Source organism: Sciurus carolinensis, chromosome 18, assembly GCF_902686445.1.
Source record: "Sciurus carolinensis chromosome 18, mSciCar1.2, whole genome shotgun sequence".
In the NCBI taxonomy this organism is placed as follows: domain Eukaryota; kingdom Metazoa; phylum Chordata; class Mammalia; order Rodentia; family Sciuridae; genus Sciurus; species Sciurus carolinensis.
The window spans coordinates 98670-119812 of NC_062230.1; the positions used below are offsets into that span (position 1 = coordinate 98670).

The window sequence follows — 21143 nt, forward strand, 5'->3', positions numbered from 1 at the left end:
CAGGTGTGTATTTCTAAGTCTTTTTCTCCTGAAGCGAAATGCTTTCTGGTGCTCCATTCGACCCTCATCCTGTCTTTGATGGCTTCATCTCCTCCTCGACCTTCCGCCCTCTGGCCACTGCTCCTATTTGTATTTGAAGGCCTCCTCTCAGTCCTCCAGGCTCACGGTGGGAGGCACCTTCCAGCCACCCTGTCTGGCCAGGTTGGACAGCTTCTCTGCATTTCCTTGTGGTCAGCCAGCCCCTGAGGCCCTGCTTGTCCACCTGGGTGGTTGAGCCCTCTGCTGGCTTCCTCTCCTCCTCCGGCTGCCCCTCTGGGCCTGAAGCTGTGCCTAGCTCCACCCGCCCTGCAGTGTCAGATTGATCTGCTTGAGTTCTCTTTTCTCCTCATTATGTTTTTTTTCTTTTCTTTGAAATTTTGAGCAGCTCCTTGTTTCCAGAGCATAAAAACTTAACTCCCGTCTGGTTTTTAGGACCCCATAGTGAGAATCTACCCACCCCCCCAGTTCTGGGTACAAGCACTGCCTGCCTTACATTCTCCATTCAGGTAAGGCCAGAGCTTGGGAGAGCAGGTCGAGCCCCCAAAACGAAGGACTGACCAGACCCCAGTCCCGCCATCCGGGCCTCCTGCCACCCTAGACCACACCTGGGTGGCCTGTGCTGACTCCTGCCTCTCATGGCTCTACTTCCAGCTATATCGTATGACAAAAAGGAAACTCATTTTCATTTTCCAAACTTGATCTTTCTTTTCCCACCCCTGATTTTTATCAGTCCTATTGTTTCTGAACATTCATGGTTATTGCATCAGATATATTTAACACTGAGATCTAAATTTTAAAAATAAATACCATCCTTAAAAATACACATGGCACCAATGTGGTGATGCGCACCTGTGATCCCAGCTGTTCAGGAGACTGAGGCAGGAGGATCTCAGGTCCAAGGCCAGCCTAAGCAGCTTAGTGAGCACCAGAGTAAAAGCAGCACACAGGTGTGATCACTGTACTGGGCCACAGCAACACGTGCCTTGTCCTGGTGCCCAGGGTCTGCTGCTGGTCACTAGCTTCATGGGGTCAACCAAGGACATGAGCAGGTTCCATTTCCAACCTGGACAGCCTTCTGATCTATAATCCATACTGTGTTTCGTTAATCATCGTTTTTCTATTCGCTTGTGTGGGCTTGAGCTCTCCTTGCTGCTGTGGAAACAGTCCTGCTCTTCCCTTTGCCTTGGCAGGTGCTCTAGGCTCCAAGCGTGAGGCTCTCCCACACCTGAGCTCCATCTGGCACTTGCTGCACATTGCAGTGCCCTGACTGCCCTGGCTCTGCTGCTGCCCTGTACTCACAGTACTGAACCGCATGCTGCTCACGGCGTGAGACCTCAGGACACCTCTGCAGTCCCCACAGAACACGCCCCTTGCATCAATCACACTGCACCTCTGCAGTCCCCGCAGAACCCGACCCTTGCGTCAATCACACTGCACCTCTGCAGTCCCCGCAGAACCCGACCCTTGCGTCGCGCTGTCTTGGTTTTGAGTTGTCCACACTGGTGGTGCTGTGGGACTCTGGGTCTGTGCTCCTGCTTCCTCCTCAGGTCCACTGTCCCCTCCTGCCTGTGGGTGCTGCTGCTGTCATCTGCCTCTACCTTACACGTCCTTTCTTCCCTTTGTATTTCTTCCATGTTCTTTTTTGCTATTCCCACATCTCTCGCCCTTCTTATCTTTGGAACAGCAGAACCTGGCTTTTGTAAACATCACATTCCTAAGTAGTTCTCCCCCTGACATGGGAAAAGTAGACCCGAAGCTCCTGGAACCTTGGGACCTTGGCTTTTCCGTAGCGATCACTACACTTGAGTTGCTCACGCCTCTAGATAGTTGGGGTAGAAACCTAAGTGTGGACACCTGGGGTGTCAGAGTGAGCAGAATCCAGCTAAGAAGTTGGCTTAGCGTGTTCTGAGGGCAGTGGCCAGAACTTGGAGTAGGCGATCTTCTTCGTGTTACTGCCTAGTGCTGCCCACTGGAGATGTTCCGTGACTGTTGAATCACTGTTGCTATTTCTTCTCTTTAAGCCAAGAGGTGCTGCCAAAGATTCACGAAGATGCACACTACCCCTGCGCACTGGTGGGCACCTGGAACACGTGGTACGGGGAGCAGGATCAAGCTGGTAGGAAGCAGGGGTCGGTTCGCTCTTCACATCAGGCCTTTCTGTGGTCACTCAGTCAAATTTCTAATTTAATGCTTGTTTTATATGTAGTCAGAATTGTCCAAGACAGTCTAGTTCTGTGGTTAGTTTCTTCAGTGATTCACTCTAAAGACTAATGATCATGTTGTTCTTAATGTTTGACTCTGTTGTGAAACTTCATGATGTCACTCGCGGGCCAGTGGCAGCGGGCTTCCTGCTGTGCTGACTGCGTACCTACGTGTTTTCAAGTGCATGCTCTCAGTGTGTCCTCTCTTCAATGCATTTCAGTCCACCTCTGGAGGTATGAAGGTGGCTACCCAGCCCTCACGGAGGTCATGAATAAACTCAGAGAAAATCAGGTAATGACTTTGAAAATGTGTTCTTTTTCAGTTCAGTGACAGCCCAGGACAAAACCAAATGACTCTTCTGTCATCAGTTCCTGTTAGTGAACTGCTCAGCTTTTTAGTAGACATTTTGACATTTGGAGTCTCGCGTTGTATTTAAATGTATTAAACGTATTAAATGTAACCCGTGCAGTGCTGGTGAGCTAACAGTTCTTGCTGTAAAGTCAGCAAGGCAGGAACAGCCAGCCCTCCTCCTCAGGCCTCTGCTCTGAGTGCTGGGACCTCGTGCATCTTCATCTGGCTGGCCTGCCACTCTGCCTCTGCCTTCACTAGCAGGTGCTTGTCGGTAGAGAGGTCGACAGCCACACATCACCAGGTCCCCAGACAATCGTAATCACCTCTGAACCATCTGCTGTTTGTAGGCACCGTGTTGTCCCCATCACAGACCAGCTAAGGAAATCTAAGGACCCGGGGAGCGAACCTCCTCTGCATGCTTGCTCAGGTGCTGAGGACGCCCACCTAGCTCGTCCTCACACCTGGAGCTCTAGGGAAGGGAGCGCCCGGCCATCCAGCAGATGTGACCGGGTTGTCCCAGGCTGACTGCAACCTGCAGTCATGTTCTGTGGGAATGCATGGTTACTAGAGTGTCCTAGAGTGTGTCCGTGCATGGGTGCTACAAACTTCATGAGCGCATTTCCTCCCCAAAGGAATTCGTGAACTTCCGAAAGGCAAGGAGTGACATGCTGCTCTCTAGGAAGAATCAGCTGCTGCTGGAGTTCAGCTTCTGGAACGAGCCTGTCCCGCGGCCCGGGCCTAACATCTATGAGCTCAGATCCTACCAGCTCCGGGTAAGTCCTCAGGCAGGTTGGACACCCTGTTCCAGGAAGGAGGGGCACCATTCTGCCAGTCATGCTGGTTCTCCCTGTTCATTCTTCTCCTGCTCCCTCTCTCCCTCACTTCTCTTTGCTAAGCTCTTTTGTCTTTGTGATCTTGTATATGTTCATTATTTGATTTTTTCCCAAAAATTTACAGTTTTATTCCTTAAGTAGAAAGATCTCAAGTGCAGGACTAGGTGTAATATGTGGCATCTACCAGAGTTGAACTAGAGCAGCTAATAAACATTAATCATTGTGGCCATCAAGCAACTTCTTCAGCACTAAAGTGAAGGGAATTGTGTGTGTGGAGGGGTATGGTGCTGGGGAGACCCAGGACCTCATGCATGCTGGCCAGTGTCCACCACTGAGCTGCACCTACCCCAGAAGTGACCTCTTATGGTGCCCTATAGTTGTTCTGCACCTACTAGTAAGGAGCCTCAGACAGCAGCATTGATTCTGTTGACAAAGAGCGAGTGTGTGTACCGCGTGCCTATGAGAGAGCAGAGCATCTCAGCAGCTCTCGGTGTCTGATGACCACGTCCAAGCTAGGAGAGGTGAAGGGTGACCTTTAGTGCGAGTGCAGGACGGACTCGCAGTGGCCTTGACGCAAGCGCATGTCCTCCTCTGACGTCATGTACGTGATGTCTACCTGCATGAAGCCGCGCGCACAAAGTCTGCCTGTTGCCACTGGGGGTGGGGACGTGGGGAGCAAGCACGTTTTCACTCCTATTTCTATATCTCTTTTCACAGAAAAACTAACAAACCAAAATCCAAATCTCTTTTCAGCCAGGAACCATGATTGAGTGGGGGAATTACTGGTGAGTATATTATCAACGTTGAGTTTGTAAGTCATATTAGTGTCTTATTAGATTTTTTAAGCCACAGTATTAATACTAAGAAAAAGATCTGAGACTAATGCCATGACTTGACTCTAGACTTTTAAAACCTCGGGAGAGGCCCCAGGTCTCTCTGTGTTGCCAGGATGCCTTCCAGCTCCTGGCCTGAGCAGTGCCCCTGCCCCAGCCTCGCAGGTGGGGGACAAGGGCATGTCCTTACGCCCAGCTTAGATACTCGTTTTGCTTCACGTTTTCATTATGAAATGTCCAAAACATGTATAAAACTAGAGATGATACTACCATGGATCTCCCTTTCCATACATGTTCTAAGCCTCAAAAATCATCTACCTACTACCAATCTTGTTTGCCTGACTCCTCCAGTCCAGACTATTTGGAATTACCCACACTGCCTCAAACTTGTGATCCCCCCTCTCAGCTTCCCAGGTTTCTGGGATTGCAGGCCTGAGACATCACACCCAGCAGAACTCTTTATTTTTAAACAAAAACATTTGAGGTCATTCCACGTACAAAGATGTCCAGTCAAGGGTGGTAACCACGCTTGTGATCCCAGTGACTCAGGAGGCTGAGGCAGGAGGATCACAAGTTAGAAGCCAGTCTCAGCAACTCAGCAAAACCAGGTCTCAAAATAAAAAGGAAAAAGGGCTGGGAATGTTACCCAGTGGCAGAGGCCCTCTGGGCTCAATCTCCAATACTAAAAAACAAAAATACAAGTAACCCAATTAAAAACTGAGTCAGGCAATTCTCCAAGGAGACAGAGATTTGGCTTGGTTTGGCTTTTTACCGGTGCTGGGATTGAATCCATAGTTTTGTGTCTACCAGGCACAAGAAGATATAAAAGTGACTAACAGCATATGAAAAAACAGTCAGCATCAACATCATAAAAGAAGTGCAAACCAAACTAGAAGGGATGTCACTCAACACCCATCAGGACGCCACTGTCACCGTACTCACCAGAACAGAAGACGGCACGTGTGGGCAGGAAGCAGAGATGTGTCCCCGGGAGTGCCAAGTCTCGAGCCTCGGTGGAAAGCAAGTGGAGGATCCCCAAAGGAAAACGGACTCGGAGCAGGGTCTAGGTGATCCACTGCTGGGCGAGCACCAAGGAGGATCCGGAGCAGGACCCGCAGAGCCGCACGCCCACCGTGTCCTTGCATGTGGCATCATCCAAGCAGCAGGGTGGAGGCAGCTCGGTGTCCACCAGCGGGTGTGCGCGTGAGGTGCACAGAGCAGATCACGCAGCCCTGGGAAGTGGGTTGTCACTGCTGTGGCGGGACAAGACCAGTCTCAGGAGGACGGGCAGGCGTGACACTCATAGGACCTGCGTCCAGCGCAGGCAGAGTCGCAGACCAGAGGGCCAGCACTAGAGGGGGCAGGGAGGTGTGGGGGGGGTTGGCCTCATGGCAGGAGCGGCAGTGAGGTTCTGCCGAGTGTGAGGCCCGGATGCCCGTGTAAGGCATGGCCCACTGAGCTGCTCCTTAAACAGTCAGGGGGTCAGTTAACTTTTTTTTTTTGGTACTGGGGATTGAACCCAGGGGCACTTAACCACTGAACCACATCCCCAGCCCTTTTTATTTTTATTTTATTTTGAGACGGTGTCTCACTAAGTTGCTTAGAGCCTTGCTAAGTTGCTGAGGCCGGCTTTGAACTTGCGACCCTTCTGCCTCAGCCTCCCAAGCTGCTGGGATTACAGGCATACGCCATCATGCCTGGCACTTTTAATTTTTTTTTAACTACAATAAAAAAGGAATGAATTTTTTAAAAATAAAATGAATTTTAAAACTTTTTTTTAATGGGCAAAGGATTTGAATAGGCATTTCAGAGAAGACATAGGAATGCCTAACACATAAAAGATGTTCAAGACCCGCAGTCATCATAAAATACAGATCGAGACCTCAGGGAAAAGCCACATGGTACCCACCACGATGGCTGAAACGGAGACAGACGCAAGCTTCGTCCGAAATTGGAAGCTGTGCACACTGCCGATGGGAACATAAAGTGATGCAGCCACGGGGGGAGGCAGCCAGTCTGCTCTTCAAAATGCTGCGTGGCTGACGCACGTCCAGCCTTTGTGCTTCCAGGAGCACTCCAGAAAGGGAAGCTCGCGCTCGCAGATGCTGCGCACAGCCACTTCATAAGAGCCTTGTCACGAAGCGGCACAGATGCCCACGAGCAGGACTGCAGCTCAGCAGGAGGGGAAGGACTGGGGCCGCAGCTGTGGGCAGGCCGCAGGGGCACTCCTGTGGAGAAGGAGGGCGGAGGACGCTGCCTCTCGTTGGTAGGACACTCGGGTGCTGCACCCCGAGCGACAGCCCCGGGTCCCTTTGGGTTTTGCTTCCACTTGAGTTTCTGAGACAGGGTCTTGCTGAGTCGCCCAGCTAGCCTGTGAGTACCTGGGTTCCAGGCCTGCACCACCCCGCCCTACTGCAAGACTCCATTGGTGTGAAACGTCCAGAAGCCAGCTCCGAGCAGACGCAGAGTAGGCGAATGGTCCTGGCAGCCTTGGGAGTGGAAATGAGGCCCGGTGGGCATGAGGGGCCTTGAACACAGCTGGACTGTGATCGCCGCACAAGCCTGTGGACTTAATAAGAACCTCAGGATGGGACACCAGTGCGTCTCGGAAAGTGTCAAATGTAATCCACAGAGCGACTAAGACACACCTCATTTAGTGTGATCATGCCTCAGATCCAAGGATGATGCTGAGTCAGAGAGTGAGGCGGTATGAAAACCAGTGGACTGAGACATCATGACCCTTGTGCATGTGTGGTTACACGAGTGGTGTGAACCCACATCGTGCACAACCATAGAAACGAAATGATGTACCCCATTTGGATACAGTGAATCAAAATGCAGTCTGTAAAAATTAATAATTAGAGAAATGCAAATTAAAACCACCTAAGATTTCATCTAACTCCAATTAGAATGGCTATTATCAAGAACACAAGCAATAATAAGTGTTGGCATGGATGTTAGGAAAAAGGCACACTCACGCATTGCTGGTGGAGTTGCAAATTGGTGCAGCCACTCTGGAAAGCAGTATGGAGATTCCTCAGAAAGCTTGGAACAGACCCACCATTTAACCCAGCTATCCCACTCCTCGGTTTATACCCAAAGGACTTAAAATCAGCATACTACAGTGATGCAGCCACATCAGTGTTCATAGCACCTCAATTCACAATTGCTAGATTGTGGAACCAATTATGAGATGCCCTTTAATTGATGAATGGATAAAGAAACTGTAGTATATATACACAATGGAATATTACTCAGCCACAAAGAAGAATGAAATTATGGCATTTGCTGGTAAATGGATGAAATTGGAAAATATCATGCTAAGTGAAATAGGCCAAGCCCAAAACACCAAAGGCCGAATGTTTTCTCTGATAAGTGGATGACGATATGTATCAAGGGTGTGGGGGGGGGGGAAGAATGAAGGAATTTTGGATGGTGTAGAGGAAAATGGGGTGGAAGAGGGTGGAGGACGGAAAGATAGTAGAATGAAACAGACAGTATTACCCTATGTATATGTATCATTATATGAAGGGTGTGAATCTACATGGTCTACAACCATAGAAATGAGAAGTTGTACTCCATTTGTGTACAATGAATCAAAATGCAGTCTGTAAAAATTTTAAAAATTTAATAAAAAAAGAAAAAAATTTAAAAACAAATAAATAAGTAAAAAAGAAAGTGAGGCATGCACAACAGAGGCTGGAGCCGGCATCCCTGCATGTCCTCTGGAGGTGCCCATGCAGCTGCTCCATGTCCCTGCCAGGGGCCGTCCTGCAACTCTCTGCCCCGCCTGGTACGTCCTCGGTGGTCAGTGAATGCTGAGTGGTGGACACGTGGTGGCAGAAGCTGTGATTAGAGAAGAAATGGATCCGCTGTACCTGCCCAATTGTGAGCTACCGGAACCCAGGGAGAGAGATAACAGTAGAGTCACGCGTGGAAATTTTCCAGAGTGGTGTAAATAAGCCAGATCTGCAGCTGATAGCGTGGTGAGCCTGGAGAACTCCACGCCTGGAGGGAGAACTAAAGGTGCGTGAGGCCCATGCTCTGCTCCCTGCACCACCCACCACAGCATTGTCTTCCACAGAAGAGGCCATGCAGTGCTTGGGAAAATCCCAGGGCGTGAGCAACTCGGTGGTGCTGGTTCTCCATGCCTTTTTTAAACCGGAACCGGTGGCTGTTACTTACTTTCCATTTGTATGTTCTGTTACGATCGTGAGATTTCTTGCTTTGCGTTACATCACTAAAGATCTCTTCCTGCTCTAGCACGTGGTCCTGGGATCTTATTCCTAACAGTTCTTTCCTCAGACCGTCACTGGCTAAGTAACACAAGCCACAGTTCTTGTGACTTAAGGCTGAGAAGTACACTTGATGAAACCCCGCTGCCGGTGCCGTCGACTCCAGGGATTCTCCTTTTTTCTTGTGTGTTTTGTTTTTGACCTATAACTGTAATAATTTAGATGTTCGATTTAATTTGTGAATATTGCTAATTAATTTAGTAGGGAATCCACGAGGATGTATTGAGGTTATTTAGTTACTTGTGAAAACTTTTGGGAAGCCAGTTCAACACTGGATTTGTATTTCAGCACATAGGTAACTATTTGAGGTGGTGGTCTCCTTTCAATGCACGTTCTGGTCATTACCGGGCTCAGGCAGGTATGTTTCCTTTCCCTTCCATGAATGAATTAGAAAAATTCGGAATGAAAAGAATAATCCAGAACACTTATCACTCAATGAAATAGTTTTTTCCTTCTGAGCAGAGTTAGAGTGCACGTTAAATTGATTTGCTTAATTTCAATAATTTACCAATCGGATGTATAATTTTCATGAAGTCATTGATCACTTACTTCCAAACGTAAAGGTAAAAGAGTCTGATACCATTTACGGCTAAACCAGGAGCCAGGAGCTTGGGCCTAGCCAGGCTGCTGGTGTCCTGCACCTGGTGGACGAGAAGAGGTGTGCAGAGTGGCCCCAGGCAGACTGGCTTCCTCACTCCCAGGTTGTTCTCCTTCAGACTCTGCGTCCCTGTGAGGTGGCGTGGTTCGGCTCCTGTAAGAGAATGTGGTGTCCGGCCAGCCTAGAGTCTCTGCCCCGGGGGGTTGCGCCTGCCCCGTAGGCCTTGGCCATGGGCCTCCAGCCCATTGGAAAATGAGTCACACCAAGTCTGCCTCCCCGAGTCCTGTCACTCAGGACAAGGCAGGCTGGCGGCAGGCCAGAGCCTAGGCCAGAGCCAGTGTCCTGGGTGCTCCCTGGCAGACCTCTGACAACCCCGCTTTGCTTCTGGTGGCATCCCTGCGTCTTCTGCTGTGCCTGCCTTCGTCTTCACCTTTGATTCTAAGAGAGTACCCGTTACAAGTCTGGAGGAAGGTGCTCAAGTTGAAGAGCTGACACTTTTGGCAGCAGATTTTTGAGGGTTTTTTCACCCAGCAATCAAACAGTCTTCAGCCAATTCAATCCTACCTTGATGAGGCGTGCAGACGCACGTTCTTGCCTATGTGGAACATGCTGAGTGCCTAGTGCTCACTCTCCAGTGGCTCGCTCTGGTAAGAAAGGGACCACCCGCAGCTCACAGTGCCAGTGACGGCGTGGTGGTGCCTGCCCAGAAGCTGCGCCCAGCTCTCTCGCCGCTTCCTTCGGGAGGCTGCAGACCCTCTCGGAGGCAGTACGCCTGCTTCTCGGGCTTGCCATCGGGCTGCTGTGAAAGCACGCTGCTCTCCTCTGGGCTCTGCCCTCCCCTGGCACGGGCTCTGTCTCCTTGGAGACAGTTCCCTCTGGCATCCTGGGTGTCTAGTGCCCCACACTCTCCTAAAGATATCCTTGGAGAAGTGATTCTTTTTAAGTCCCCAGGTCATCTCTGCCAGCTTTCCTGACTGTGTCAGGAATTCCTGCAGCCACACACATACCATTAAGTCACTGCTGTGTGAATGCTCATTAAATCCTGTCCAGTTCTCACAAAAGTGGTGTGGCTACAGAGTGGGGCATTTGCCCCTTGCTTGCATTAAAGTGACTTCTGATTGTGTTGATAGCCTGTAGAATCTATGACCTAAAGGGCGGCCGTCTCGGTTCTGGACTGGCCCGTGTGGGAGGGTCGCCCCCCGGCTCTTCTAACTCCTGCTTGCTTTTCCCTTCCAGGGCTCGGGCCATCCGCTTCAGACAGGACAGCAACGAGGCAGTGGGTGGGTTCTTCTCGCAGATTGGGCAGCTGTACATGGTGCACCACCTTTGGGGTAGGTGTGCTCCTCTCTGCTGAGTGGCCTGTTCGTGAGTCCATTCCTAGTCTAGTCGTGCTGGGCAGCAGTGCACATCCACAGCCTGAGCACACCCAACCCCAGCACAGCAAGTGCAGGCCTGTCCCAGGGCACAGAGGCGAAGGCCAGGGGTCTGCTGGAGACCAAGGGGCCCAGGTGAAGGGACCGGGAAGCAGGAAGCTGCAGAGAGGTGTGAGGCGTGTCTTGCCAGCCCTGGGCTGTGCCCCTGCACCCTCAGCCACCCCAGAGCTTCCAGGCGCCCTCTCCAGCCTCCTTGGTGAGGGAGTGCCCTGTCCCAGGGACCTGCCTCCCTCTCCTTCCACCCTGCCCACCCACTTCCGTTTGGCACGTGCTTTGGTATCCTCAGAGCCTGATTCAGATGTGACCCACCCCTGGGAATGAGTGTCACCATCCTGAGGAGTGCCACTGTCCCCTGGGCCCCGCGCCCTGCATGATGCTGGCTGCCACACTGGTTGCATTGTGCCTCCCTCCCTGCTAGAGCAGGAGCAGGGCTCCACACCATGCTGGACATGCCTCCTGGACACGGCCAAGAGGTTCCTAAGGACTCTGCCTGGATCCACCCCAGGAGTATCAGCTTTCAAATGCAGTAGGTTAGAAACACCTCTAACTGCATTCTGCCTTTCTCAACCTTCTGAGATTAAGGTGCCCGTAGTTTAACCTTTAGGGGTAGGAAGTAAGTGTGGAGTCATTTTAATTATTATTTCAAAAACAGCACCTGACTAGGATACAAACTGAAAAGTCTGACCCCGCCCAGCCTCCCTATGTCTGCCTGTGGAGGCCTCGAGGCTGGCCAGGGTCACACGAGGGAGGTCCTCTGGCACCGCGTGCTTTGCCTCCCGGGGGGATCAAGCCAGCACGCATGGCTTCCCTCAGCACCTGTCGCCTGTCTGGATGGGACTCCCTGGCAAAGAGCCTGGTGTTGCAACAGGCAGGTGCCAGGTGGGGAGCGGGGCAGGCCCCTCATGCTGCCTCGAGGCCTCCTGGAGCCGCAGACAGACCAGGAGTTGCAGGTGCGCCTCATGCAGATGCCCAGGCCTCTTCTCCACCTTCTTACCCTGCCAGGGCGTCCACCTTCGCCTGAGTCCCTGTCCCACATGCCCCTGCCCACTTGCTGCTTATGGGAGGAGAACTGGGTGTGCAGACGTGGACGCCCAGGGGCCTGGCCACGGGCTGTGTTTAGAGCAGAGAGCACTCATCAGCCCTCCAACACCGGGCAGTCCTCCTCCCTTCACCCCTGATGCTTGACTCTCCGCTGCAAACGGGTCCCAGACCACACTGTTCAGTGGCTGAGCCAGGCGGGCTCAGCACCCCTGGCTTCAGAGTCTCTGCCTCCCTCAGCCTGTAGGTGCCACCCTCTCCCACCCTCCCGGAGCCTCCTCCACCACCCCTGGGCTCCTTCCAGTGTGCTGACCTCCTAAGGGCAGTCTCTGAAATCACCCCACAGCCGGGTGCAGCAGCCACATCTGTAATCCCAGCTACTTGAGAGGCTGAGGCAGGCGGATCATGAGTTCAAAGCCAGCCTCAGAAACTTAGTGAGACCCTGTCTCTAAATAAAAAATTTAAAGGGGTAGGGGTGTGGCTCATTGTTTAAGCATTCCTGGGTTCAATCCCCAGTACCAAAAAAAAAGAGAGAGATAAAAATGTCACCCCACTCCCCAAAAAAGAGAAAGGCAGATAACAGATAAGCAAATCTGGAATAAACACAGAATTGAACACTATTCAGCCATAAAACAGAATAAACTCTGATCCTTTTCACACACAGAAGAACTTTGCAGACATTAGGCCAAGTGAAGTAAGGCAGGGGAGGAACACCTGCTATGTGCTTCCCCTTAGATGTGGCAGACAGGACCGGAGAGCAGTGGCCAGCGGCTTCTGGGCAGCAGGCGGAGCTGCAGGGAAACCCTAGTGGGCAGGTCGTGTGGATGGAGTGTTCATGCCAGAACCCGGGCTCACCTGGTTACAGTGGGTCTGTTTTACCACAATAAAAGCAAATTCAGGGCTGGGGAGACAGCTCAGCTGGTAGAGTGCTCGCCTCGCAAGCACAAGGCCCTGAGTTCGATCCCCAGTACCGCAAAAAAAAAAAAAAAAAGCAAATTCAGAAAATGGGGAAAGCCCCCCAGCCTTGTCCTGGGGGAAACCCTGTCTCCGGGTGGTCCAGCTGACAGGCTTCCCAGCCAGGCGGCCCTGCAGCCCCGTCTGGGACTGGACAGGAGGGAAGAGCCGAGGAAGCCTGCGTGGAGGTGCCCGCGGGCATCACTGAGCAAGCAGTCCAAGCAGTGGGAAGGCCTTGCCAGGGCCTGGGGGTCGCCCCGCAGGCTGGCTGCGGGCCTCGGGGCCCCTGCGGGCAGCTCCCCGGAACTCCCTGTCTGCACTGCCCTCAAGGGCCTCTGGCCTGCAGTGAGGTTCCTTTTGTTTGGTTTTTGCGGAGCTGGGACGTCACCGGCTGGGCAGGCGCTCTCCGCGCCCTGGGCCGGTGCTGCTGTCCGTGCCCCACGGTGCCTGGTGCTGAGTTGGGTGCGTGAGGAGGGCCCTGCCCCACCGGGCCGCAGGCTGCCCTGCTTCTCCCCTGGGCCCAGCCTGAGTGTGCTCAGAGAGCGAGCCGTTTTCCCGGCTGGGTACCAAGGGCCGAGCCAGTCTGAGAAAACCCACGACCTGCCGGCGGGCGCACTCTGCAGAGGCGTCGCGTTGAGGTCGTCTTTTTCTGCGTGGTTGTTTTCAAGCTTACAAGGATCTTCAGACCAGGGAAGATATACGGAACGCAGCCTGGCACAAACACGGCTGGGAAGAGCTGGTGTACTACACAGGTAACTCGTGTGCGGGTGTGTGCTGTGCTGGCGACTGGACACGCGTGTGCTGTGCTGGCGTGGTTCTCGCCGTGCTGGCGACTGGACACGCGGCCCTGTGGGTGCTGGTGGTATTAAAATACCCAGGTAGTATTTTAACAGTCTCAAATATTTGATTCCTCGCATCTTAGGGCTTGGGTTCGTTCTTTCGCCCTACAGCTAATGTGTGTTCTGTAAAACATAGTGTGCTGCTTGGAGATGCCATTACAGGGTTGGAGAGAGTGAGATGCAGAGATTTTCTGTGACACTTACTTGACTTTGTTTTTGTAAAGAACATTGAAGTTGGGTATGATGGCGCACGCCTGTAATCCCAGTGGCTTGGGAGGCTGAGGCAGGAGGACTGTGAGCAACTTAGTGAGGCCCTAAGTAACTCGGTGAGACCCTGTCTCTAAATAAAATACAAAAAAAAAAGGGTTGGGGATGTGGCTCAGTTGTTAAGTGTCCCTGGATTCACTCCTGGATACCAAAAAAAGAAAGAAGAACAACATTGATTCTCTCACATAGGTATATTGCCTGGCAGTTTTCAGTCCCTTGGTGTTGTGAACTTTATGATATTACCTCTTGTTATTATTTTTTATAGATTTCTATATTCTTTGAAATTTTATTACACAAGTTTTTTTCTAAGCTTCCTCTTTCTTATCAAAATTATCAGTTCCAAAAAAACTTAGCATAGTAAGTCAATTGAGAAGAGTAGTTTTGCCAGACACAGTGGCACATGCCTGTAATCCCAGCTACTTGAGTGACTGAGGCAGGAGGATTGCAAGTTCAAGGCCAGCCTCAGCAACTTAGCAAGACCGAAAGCAACTTAGTGAGACTGTCTCAGAATAAAACATAAAAACGGGCTGGGGATGTGACTCAGTGGTAAAGCACCCCTGGGTTCAATCCTAGTACCAAAAAGAAATTAAGTTTGATAAATCAGACTTTTCATATAATACATATAATACATATACATGCACACATATACACGTGTGTACACACATAAATCACAAAACCCTCTTTGATTTATGTAACTGCAGAATCAGGCTGAGTACACCACAGTGGTGCCGACAGACACGCTGAATGCCAATCATGTTGTATGTCAGGTATTTTTAAGACCATATATTACCAAGAAAATGCAAGAGTGATTTATTCACCTTGTCTTTTAGTTTAAAAGATCATGTGATTCTGGCTACTCTTACACTCCATCAGCTCCCAAAGCTGTGTTTACTCTGAAGAGCAGTTTTACAGGCACAACATCTCTGTGCAGCATACATGCAGATGTAGTATTACTTCATTTTATTTTAGTTCAAAGAACCTTTTGAGAAATCACCTTTTTTCCCACAATATGGACTTTCCTAATTTCCCGCACAGGAAACACTTTTCCAGTTTTGCTAACATCTTTCAGGAGGCCAGCTGGCCCGGGCTCGTCCTCTGAGCAGCCTGCTTGTTAATGTGTGTCCACTGCAGTGTGCTTGGAGAGACCAGCACACTGACCTTGCTGCCGTTTTCAGTCCCTCTCATTCAGGAAATGGAATCCAGAATCATGATCCCACTGAAGACCTCACCCCTGCAGTAGAGCAGAGAATCTGGGGTGCCTGCGCAAGTCACAGGACAGGACTGTCGTAGATTAACCGTGCGCTGACGAGAGAGAAACACTGACGTGTACGCTGCTGTACATAGCTCCTGAGAGACCTCCTCTTTAAATCCACACCATCGTGAACAAGACCACTGCCTCTGACTGGCCAGCAGTGCTGTTCTGTGCCCGTCAAACCCGCCCGAGGATACTGGCCGCCTCCCTCACCCTCCAGGAGCCAGTCCAGATTAAAATCTGAATCATCTCTGAATAAGATCCCAACCATGAAAACACCCAGCCATTGCTTTCTAAACAGCAAATCTGGTTTATGATCACAGATTTTGGCAAATTTCTTGTATCAGGAAGAAATACAGATTTCGTCACGTTTCGGAGCATTTTTTCTGAGTCTCAAACTAGGAACAAATGATGAGTGTCCTCGACACTGAAGATGCCACTCACCCTCACGTTGAATGGGCACAGTCAGCAGTGTGAGCACCGAGCTGAGGGCCGGGGCTTCCTTGGCAGCTCAGTCTCACATAGGGTGTGGTGATGTCTGTGGGGCGTGGCTTGACCTCTGTCATGACCTTGAAATGAACACCTCGAATAGCACTAATTTTTATTTGTAATATTTTTCTATAAAACAAGCAGCACTTGGAAAAGAGGTTTTATTTTGTGAACAATCACTTGTGACCTGAGACGCTGGGTTGGTGTTTCAGTAAGTTCACAGCAGGACTTCCAAGGCCCAGGGGGAAGGCCCTACCAAGGTTTGAATCAGCGTCTAGCTCACACTTCGTCCTGCCTGTTTGGTTCAGTTTTTAAAATAGTGTGCCAATTTTGTGACTGTAATCATGTGAAAGTCCTGTTGAACTGAAAAATCATGTCTTCCCCACAAATTAAGGAATTTATGTATAAAACAAAGTGTGAATAAATCTCATCCAATGTCAAACTTTTACATGTCAATGGTTTTCTCCAAGAACATATAAAAGTCAATAAAATCCTCTTAGTTTTCTCATATTACGTGTATGTGATCTTTTTTGGGTGGACTTGTGCCAAGAATGACTTGTGCCGCCACCGTGGGCGGTGGCTGGGGAAAGCGATCCGGCACAGAACACTGCACTGGGACCGCGCTTTCGCAACCCGCCCAGAGCCGCTCAGCGGGCTGCTCACGCTGGGAGCCTGGGCCCTAGTCTTCAGACTGAGGAAAGAGCCCCTGCTCAGACTTGCTCGTGGATGTTCGTGAAAATGACAGTCCTTTGCCCATTTGAGTCCTTACCAGCTCCTCCAGGACCTGCACGGTCCTCCACTCCCCTCCCGCCTGGGCAGGGCCAGGCAGGGACCTGAAACCGAGCTCACCTTTGCAGGGCTACTTGGAGTAGCAGTGGAGCTGCCTTCTCTATGAAAAATGAGGCACTGCTAGTGGAGTGGGAGACTGCTGCACACAGAGAGTCCCGTAGAGACCACGGGGCCTGGCCAGGCATTGAGGCCAACGGATCATGAGTTTGAGGCCGATCTGGGCAACAGAGCAAGACCCTGTCTCAAACGCTTAAACTTGGGCTGGGGAGAGAGCTCAGTTGGTAGAGTGCTGGCCTCGCAAGCACAAGGCCCTGGGTTCAATCCCCAGCACCACACACACACACAAAAAAAAAAAAAACCTAAAAATTAAGTTTAAAAAATTGTGGATCTGTAATAAGTACCCTACAGGGGTCAGGACCCCCTGCCATCCTCCATGTTCCCTCATCCCGATCCCACCCAGACTACCAAGTGCCTGGTGAGCACCCCTCTCCAGGTGCCAGGGGGGAACATGCAAAAGCCACATTTTCTCTAGGGAATAGTTTTCTCTATCTCTTTATTTCACTTCTGTAAAGGATCATTCTGCCCAGAAAATCAGGAAACAGTGGCCCTCTGAAACGGAATCCCTCCAGGATGCACCCTTCCCTTGGAGTGGTCATCCTGCCCTGTTCACAGGACCTCACAGGCCAGCCCGGCGCCTGGGTTTAGTCTTCATTCTGTTCAGTAGAGACCAAGCTTACATGCTGAGCACCAGGCCCTTGAGCACCTCGAGAACAAACACGCCTGCTGCTCTTGTGAAGGAGGAGACCCTTGAGGGGAGGCTGGCGGTTAAGGTTTAACAGCACTGTAAATCATTTACATGGTGGCCGAAGCTGATCGATGCTGTGGGGGAAGGCAGGGTGATGAGGTGAAGTCTGGGGTGGGCTGGCAGCAGGACTTGGGACCAAGACGACGTCACGGCGCTCTCCTAAAAGCTGAGGTCAAGGATGGAGCTGTGAAGAGGCTGGCTGACGTTGGGACATGCTGCCTCTGTGCTGAGGGACAACCACAGCCTAGCCATAGGCAGGCCATGCCTGGTGTGTGCTGAGCACAGTGGAGACCACTGCAGTGCAGCAGCGGAGAGGGAGGCCTAGGGAGCAAGCTCAGGCCAGTGGGGCACTGGGACCTCAGCAGGACCTTGACTTTTACCCTGAACCAGATGAGAGGCGCTGGAAGCTCCCGAGAAGAGCTGGGGCTTGATCCCACTTACATTTTAATTGGTAGCATGGGTTAGGGAGAAAACTCAGATTCTAAATACACTCTGAAGGCAGAGGCACACAATCTCCTAAAGAACTGACTGTGGAGTGCAAATGAAAGAGAAAAGTCAAAAGTGCAAGAGCAGAAATTCTGTTTCTGTCTCACAGAGTCTGAAATCCCAGCTCTGTGCCCACATGGAGATGCCAGGCGGGCAGTTGGCTGAGTCTGGAACTCAGGAGTGCGGTCCAGCCTGGAGGCCACTCTTGCCAATTGTCTGAACACAGAACTTTGGGTGCGAGGGATGCGCTCACCAAGGGAGTGAGTGCAGATGGGGAGCCCATGTGAGGAACCAGCAGGGGAGGCCAAGAAAGCAGCAGGGCAGAGGAGAAGACTGGAGAAGGCTACCTGAGGACAGCTCCCCAGGCATGGGTTCCACAGCTTACTGGAAACCACCCACAGCCTGGGTTGGGCAGGCCTGAAAACTCACCACTAACTTATCAGCATGGCGGTCACTAGTAACCTTCCACCCAAACACTATTATTAAACTGATTTACGAAACTGTCACTATCATAGCAATTCCCAGCCAGAGTGTAAAATCGTTATTAAACCTATTCCACTGCTACCCAAACTCATCTGCTCACTGGGCGTAAGTCTGGCGGTTATTGCGTGAGCCAAGGAATTCCCATGTACCACGCAGGTGGATGCCTGGTCTGCTTCATAAAGCAAGGGTCCCTTCCGGCGGGCATCGTTGCCACTGCCAAAGCCCTGGTCCTGAGTTCTGCTTTCCTTTCCTCTAGGCTACCCCTTGGTAGAACCTGCTCCCCCACCCCTTTTTTTTCACAACTGCCAATGAAAGATCTTTTTTTAAATCATCTCCACACTATAATTTATTAAATTTGTATTATTGGAATATTAGAGATGTTCCTTCGAAAACATGCTAATGACTCTGGAAGGAAGGGAAAGAGAAAGTATGGAGACTGGCTGTTCTTGGGGAGCTTTTTCCATGGTGGTGCTGGGTGGGAACCCAGGCCTCAGGGCTCTCCACTGACCCACACCCCGCCCGCCGTCAATTCACTTGGAAAAGCACTGGGACTTAGAAGGTGGGCAGTGTTTTTGTTCACACCACTAGCAAAACAAGTCCTAAAATGCTGATAAGTTAGTGATATACCTAGGTAAGCTCAATAAAAGCAATTCAAAGAGAATTAACATATAGAAATATGTTCAGATTTGGGAAATGTGATCAGCAAAGTACCGAACAGCCCTCCATTTCTTGCACTTCCTTCAGAGTTTAGTGATCTTAAAAAAAAAAAAAAAAAAAAAAAAAAAAAAATCTGGGGCTGGGGTGTCGCTCAGGGGTAGAGAGCTTGTCGAGCACAGGCTGAGGCCCAGGGCTCAACTCCCAGCACCACAAAAGAGAAAAGAAAAAGAAAGCCGCGTGGCCTTTGCTTCACTGTGCGGCCTGCGGAGGCCTGCTGGGGACAGGGCTGTGGCAGGCGGGCCTCTGGAACGGAAGAGAGCCCACAGCTCTCCCTGGGTACAGGTGTCAGCCCCCAAAAGGAGACTCACTCACGTGAATGCACAAGGAGCAGCACGGAGACTCCCAGCAGCAAACTGAGCACCGCCAGACCAGCCGGGAAAGCGACTGGCTGGCGTCCTGCGGCAGCAGCAGGGTCCAAAGCAGCTTCCCGCTAAAACCACTGCACAAAGTCTACGCGCTGCCTCACCTAAGGACCTAAGCTGGTGAAAGGTAAATGGAAGTGAATCTGTGTTTCTGTGTTTGTTTTAGAAAATGAAAACCACTCGGCTTTTCCGCAAAACAGGCCTTCCATCCAGGCAGTAAGGTTTCACCTGCAGCAGTTTTAACGTGTCCGTGCTGTGGTCAGGGCTAAGTGTTCGCTTGGGCTGGAGACTTCCAACCCAGTAAATCTTTAACTCTCCAGTAGGCTCAGGATGGAGGAGGTCATGAAACCCACTGGCCTGGGCCCCAGCTCTGGATGCGACCTTAAAGCAGCCTTTGACTCTGGTGAGCACATTTCCCAGCTGCTAGGGGACAGCAGGAGCCACTGCTGACTTCGGGGCTGTGGGCACTGCGTGAGGGAGCACATGACACCTTAGGTGGGCCATGATCTGTGGTTCACAGGCAGTGTCCCTGAGGTTTCTGATCACAAAGATCCCGTTTGTGTGGCACAGGAGGCCACCACTGAGCCTTGAATCCACCCACCTGCCCCTGCTCTGGGGAGGCAGCAGGGAGGGCAGCCAGGACCTCCGCACTGGCCACCCAGACACTTGCCTCCAGGCAGGAGGATGCCTGTTGGAGGCCAGTCTCAGCAATAAAGTAAAGGGCTGGGAGGTAGCTTAGCTCCCCGTTCAATTCCCAGCATCAAAAACAAAATCCACTTGCCTCCAGTGGGAGAGAGACAATCAAAGCAGCCCTTAACCAGGGGAGGACAGAGCTGGGATGGGGTGAAGGCGCTGGGTCCTTCCTACAGTTTAGTGCCGGGACAAATTCCCCTGCCTTAACTTCTGTTCCAGTTCACTAGAGTGGAAAAACGGTGTCACATGGACAAGAGGCCACAGGACACTGCCACCACTTCCTGGTTCCATCCAGCACAGCCGCCTACCCAACGCCGGGGAACCCGTGCAGCTGCTCCCAGGAGTCCAGAATCAGAGGCGGGAAGAGGGTGCCACAGTTCTTGCCCTGTTTCAAACGCAACCTCCCACACGACAAAGACGGGACTGTCCAGGCTGCCTTTGGCTTTGCTCAGGCTAGCGCCCATGAGGGAGGAGGGGCTCCATGCGGGACAAAAGGCTGCATGCGCAGGGCCTGCGGTCCCGCTGCGGCTGAGGCCACTTCCCCAGGGCAGGCAGCCCACGCAGGCCGCTCCGCACGCCGCGTGACCACAGAGGTGGAGGACGCAACGGAGGCCGAAGCGCGGCAGCCCCACAGGCCTGCAGGCCTGGTCCTGACCAGAGCCCCGCCGCTGGAGCGCAGATGCCGGAACAGCCCAGGCCAGGTGCCTGGGAGCGCGCCTGTGGTCGCTGGGGCTGGCTTTGAAGGCAGTGCTCCCGTCTGACTAATCTGGCTAATTATTTGATTATCTAGCCACACTGAATTATTGGCCAAATTCTTCAAATGATTTCCAATGCTCAAACCCGATTGGGGCTGGGGATGCAGCGAGGAGTACAGCGACAGGTGCAGACTCTGGGGATCCCTCCCCCTCGCCCGTGCAGACCCCGAACTGCCACCAGCTCGCGCGCAGGACTCTGGATTGCCCGCAGGGGCCACTGCTCTCTTCCTAAGCTGCCTCTGCCCTTCCCTGTGTTCCAGCCAGGGAGGGCACATAATCTCATACTTTCAAAACATTTTCTGCAATGACCCTCTTGTGGTACAGCTCGGAACAAACGTGAGCTGACTTCCAGGTCTTTCTTCCCAAGCCACCTGTGAACCAAGGGTTCGGCTCTGCCTTAGCAGCTTCCTGGCGACTGGCAGAACTCGTTTTATTCTTTTCCTTGATGTAATTTCCCACAATCTATATTCCAAGATCACTACTTTTGTTTAAGGCTCCATCGTTACATTTTTAAGCCTTTTTAGCACTCCACCTATAACCAGTTCTAAGGACTTTGGCAGGGTGGCACGCGGGACCAGGACGCTGACCAGCACTCCCTGCTTCCTGGCCTGCAGACTCCTGTGCACCCAC

The 21143-nt window shown here is 51.7% G+C and overlaps 1 protein-coding gene across 1 annotated transcript in view; it reads left to right on the forward strand.

Annotated features, from left to right (window-relative positions):
* Nucleotides 1-15933, forward strand: part of Nipsnap2 (nipsnap homolog 2) — a 29626-nt gene extending 13693 nt beyond the window's left edge. Inside the window, exons 4-10 of the mRNA XM_047533206.1 lie at nucleotides 2061-2155; nucleotides 2462-2532; nucleotides 3225-3365; nucleotides 4179-4210; nucleotides 10388-10482; nucleotides 13245-13328; nucleotides 14858-15933. Of these exons, the coding sequence (XP_047389162.1) occupies nucleotides 2061-2155; nucleotides 2462-2532; nucleotides 3225-3365; nucleotides 4179-4210; nucleotides 10388-10482; nucleotides 13245-13328; nucleotides 14858-14922 (583 nt within the window). The 3' untranslated portion in view covers nucleotides 14923-15933. The remainder of the gene's footprint in view (nucleotides 1-2060; nucleotides 2156-2461; nucleotides 2533-3224; nucleotides 3366-4178; nucleotides 4211-10387; nucleotides 10483-13244; nucleotides 13329-14857) is intronic.
* The last annotated feature ends 5210 nt before the right edge of the window (nucleotides 15934-21143 follow it).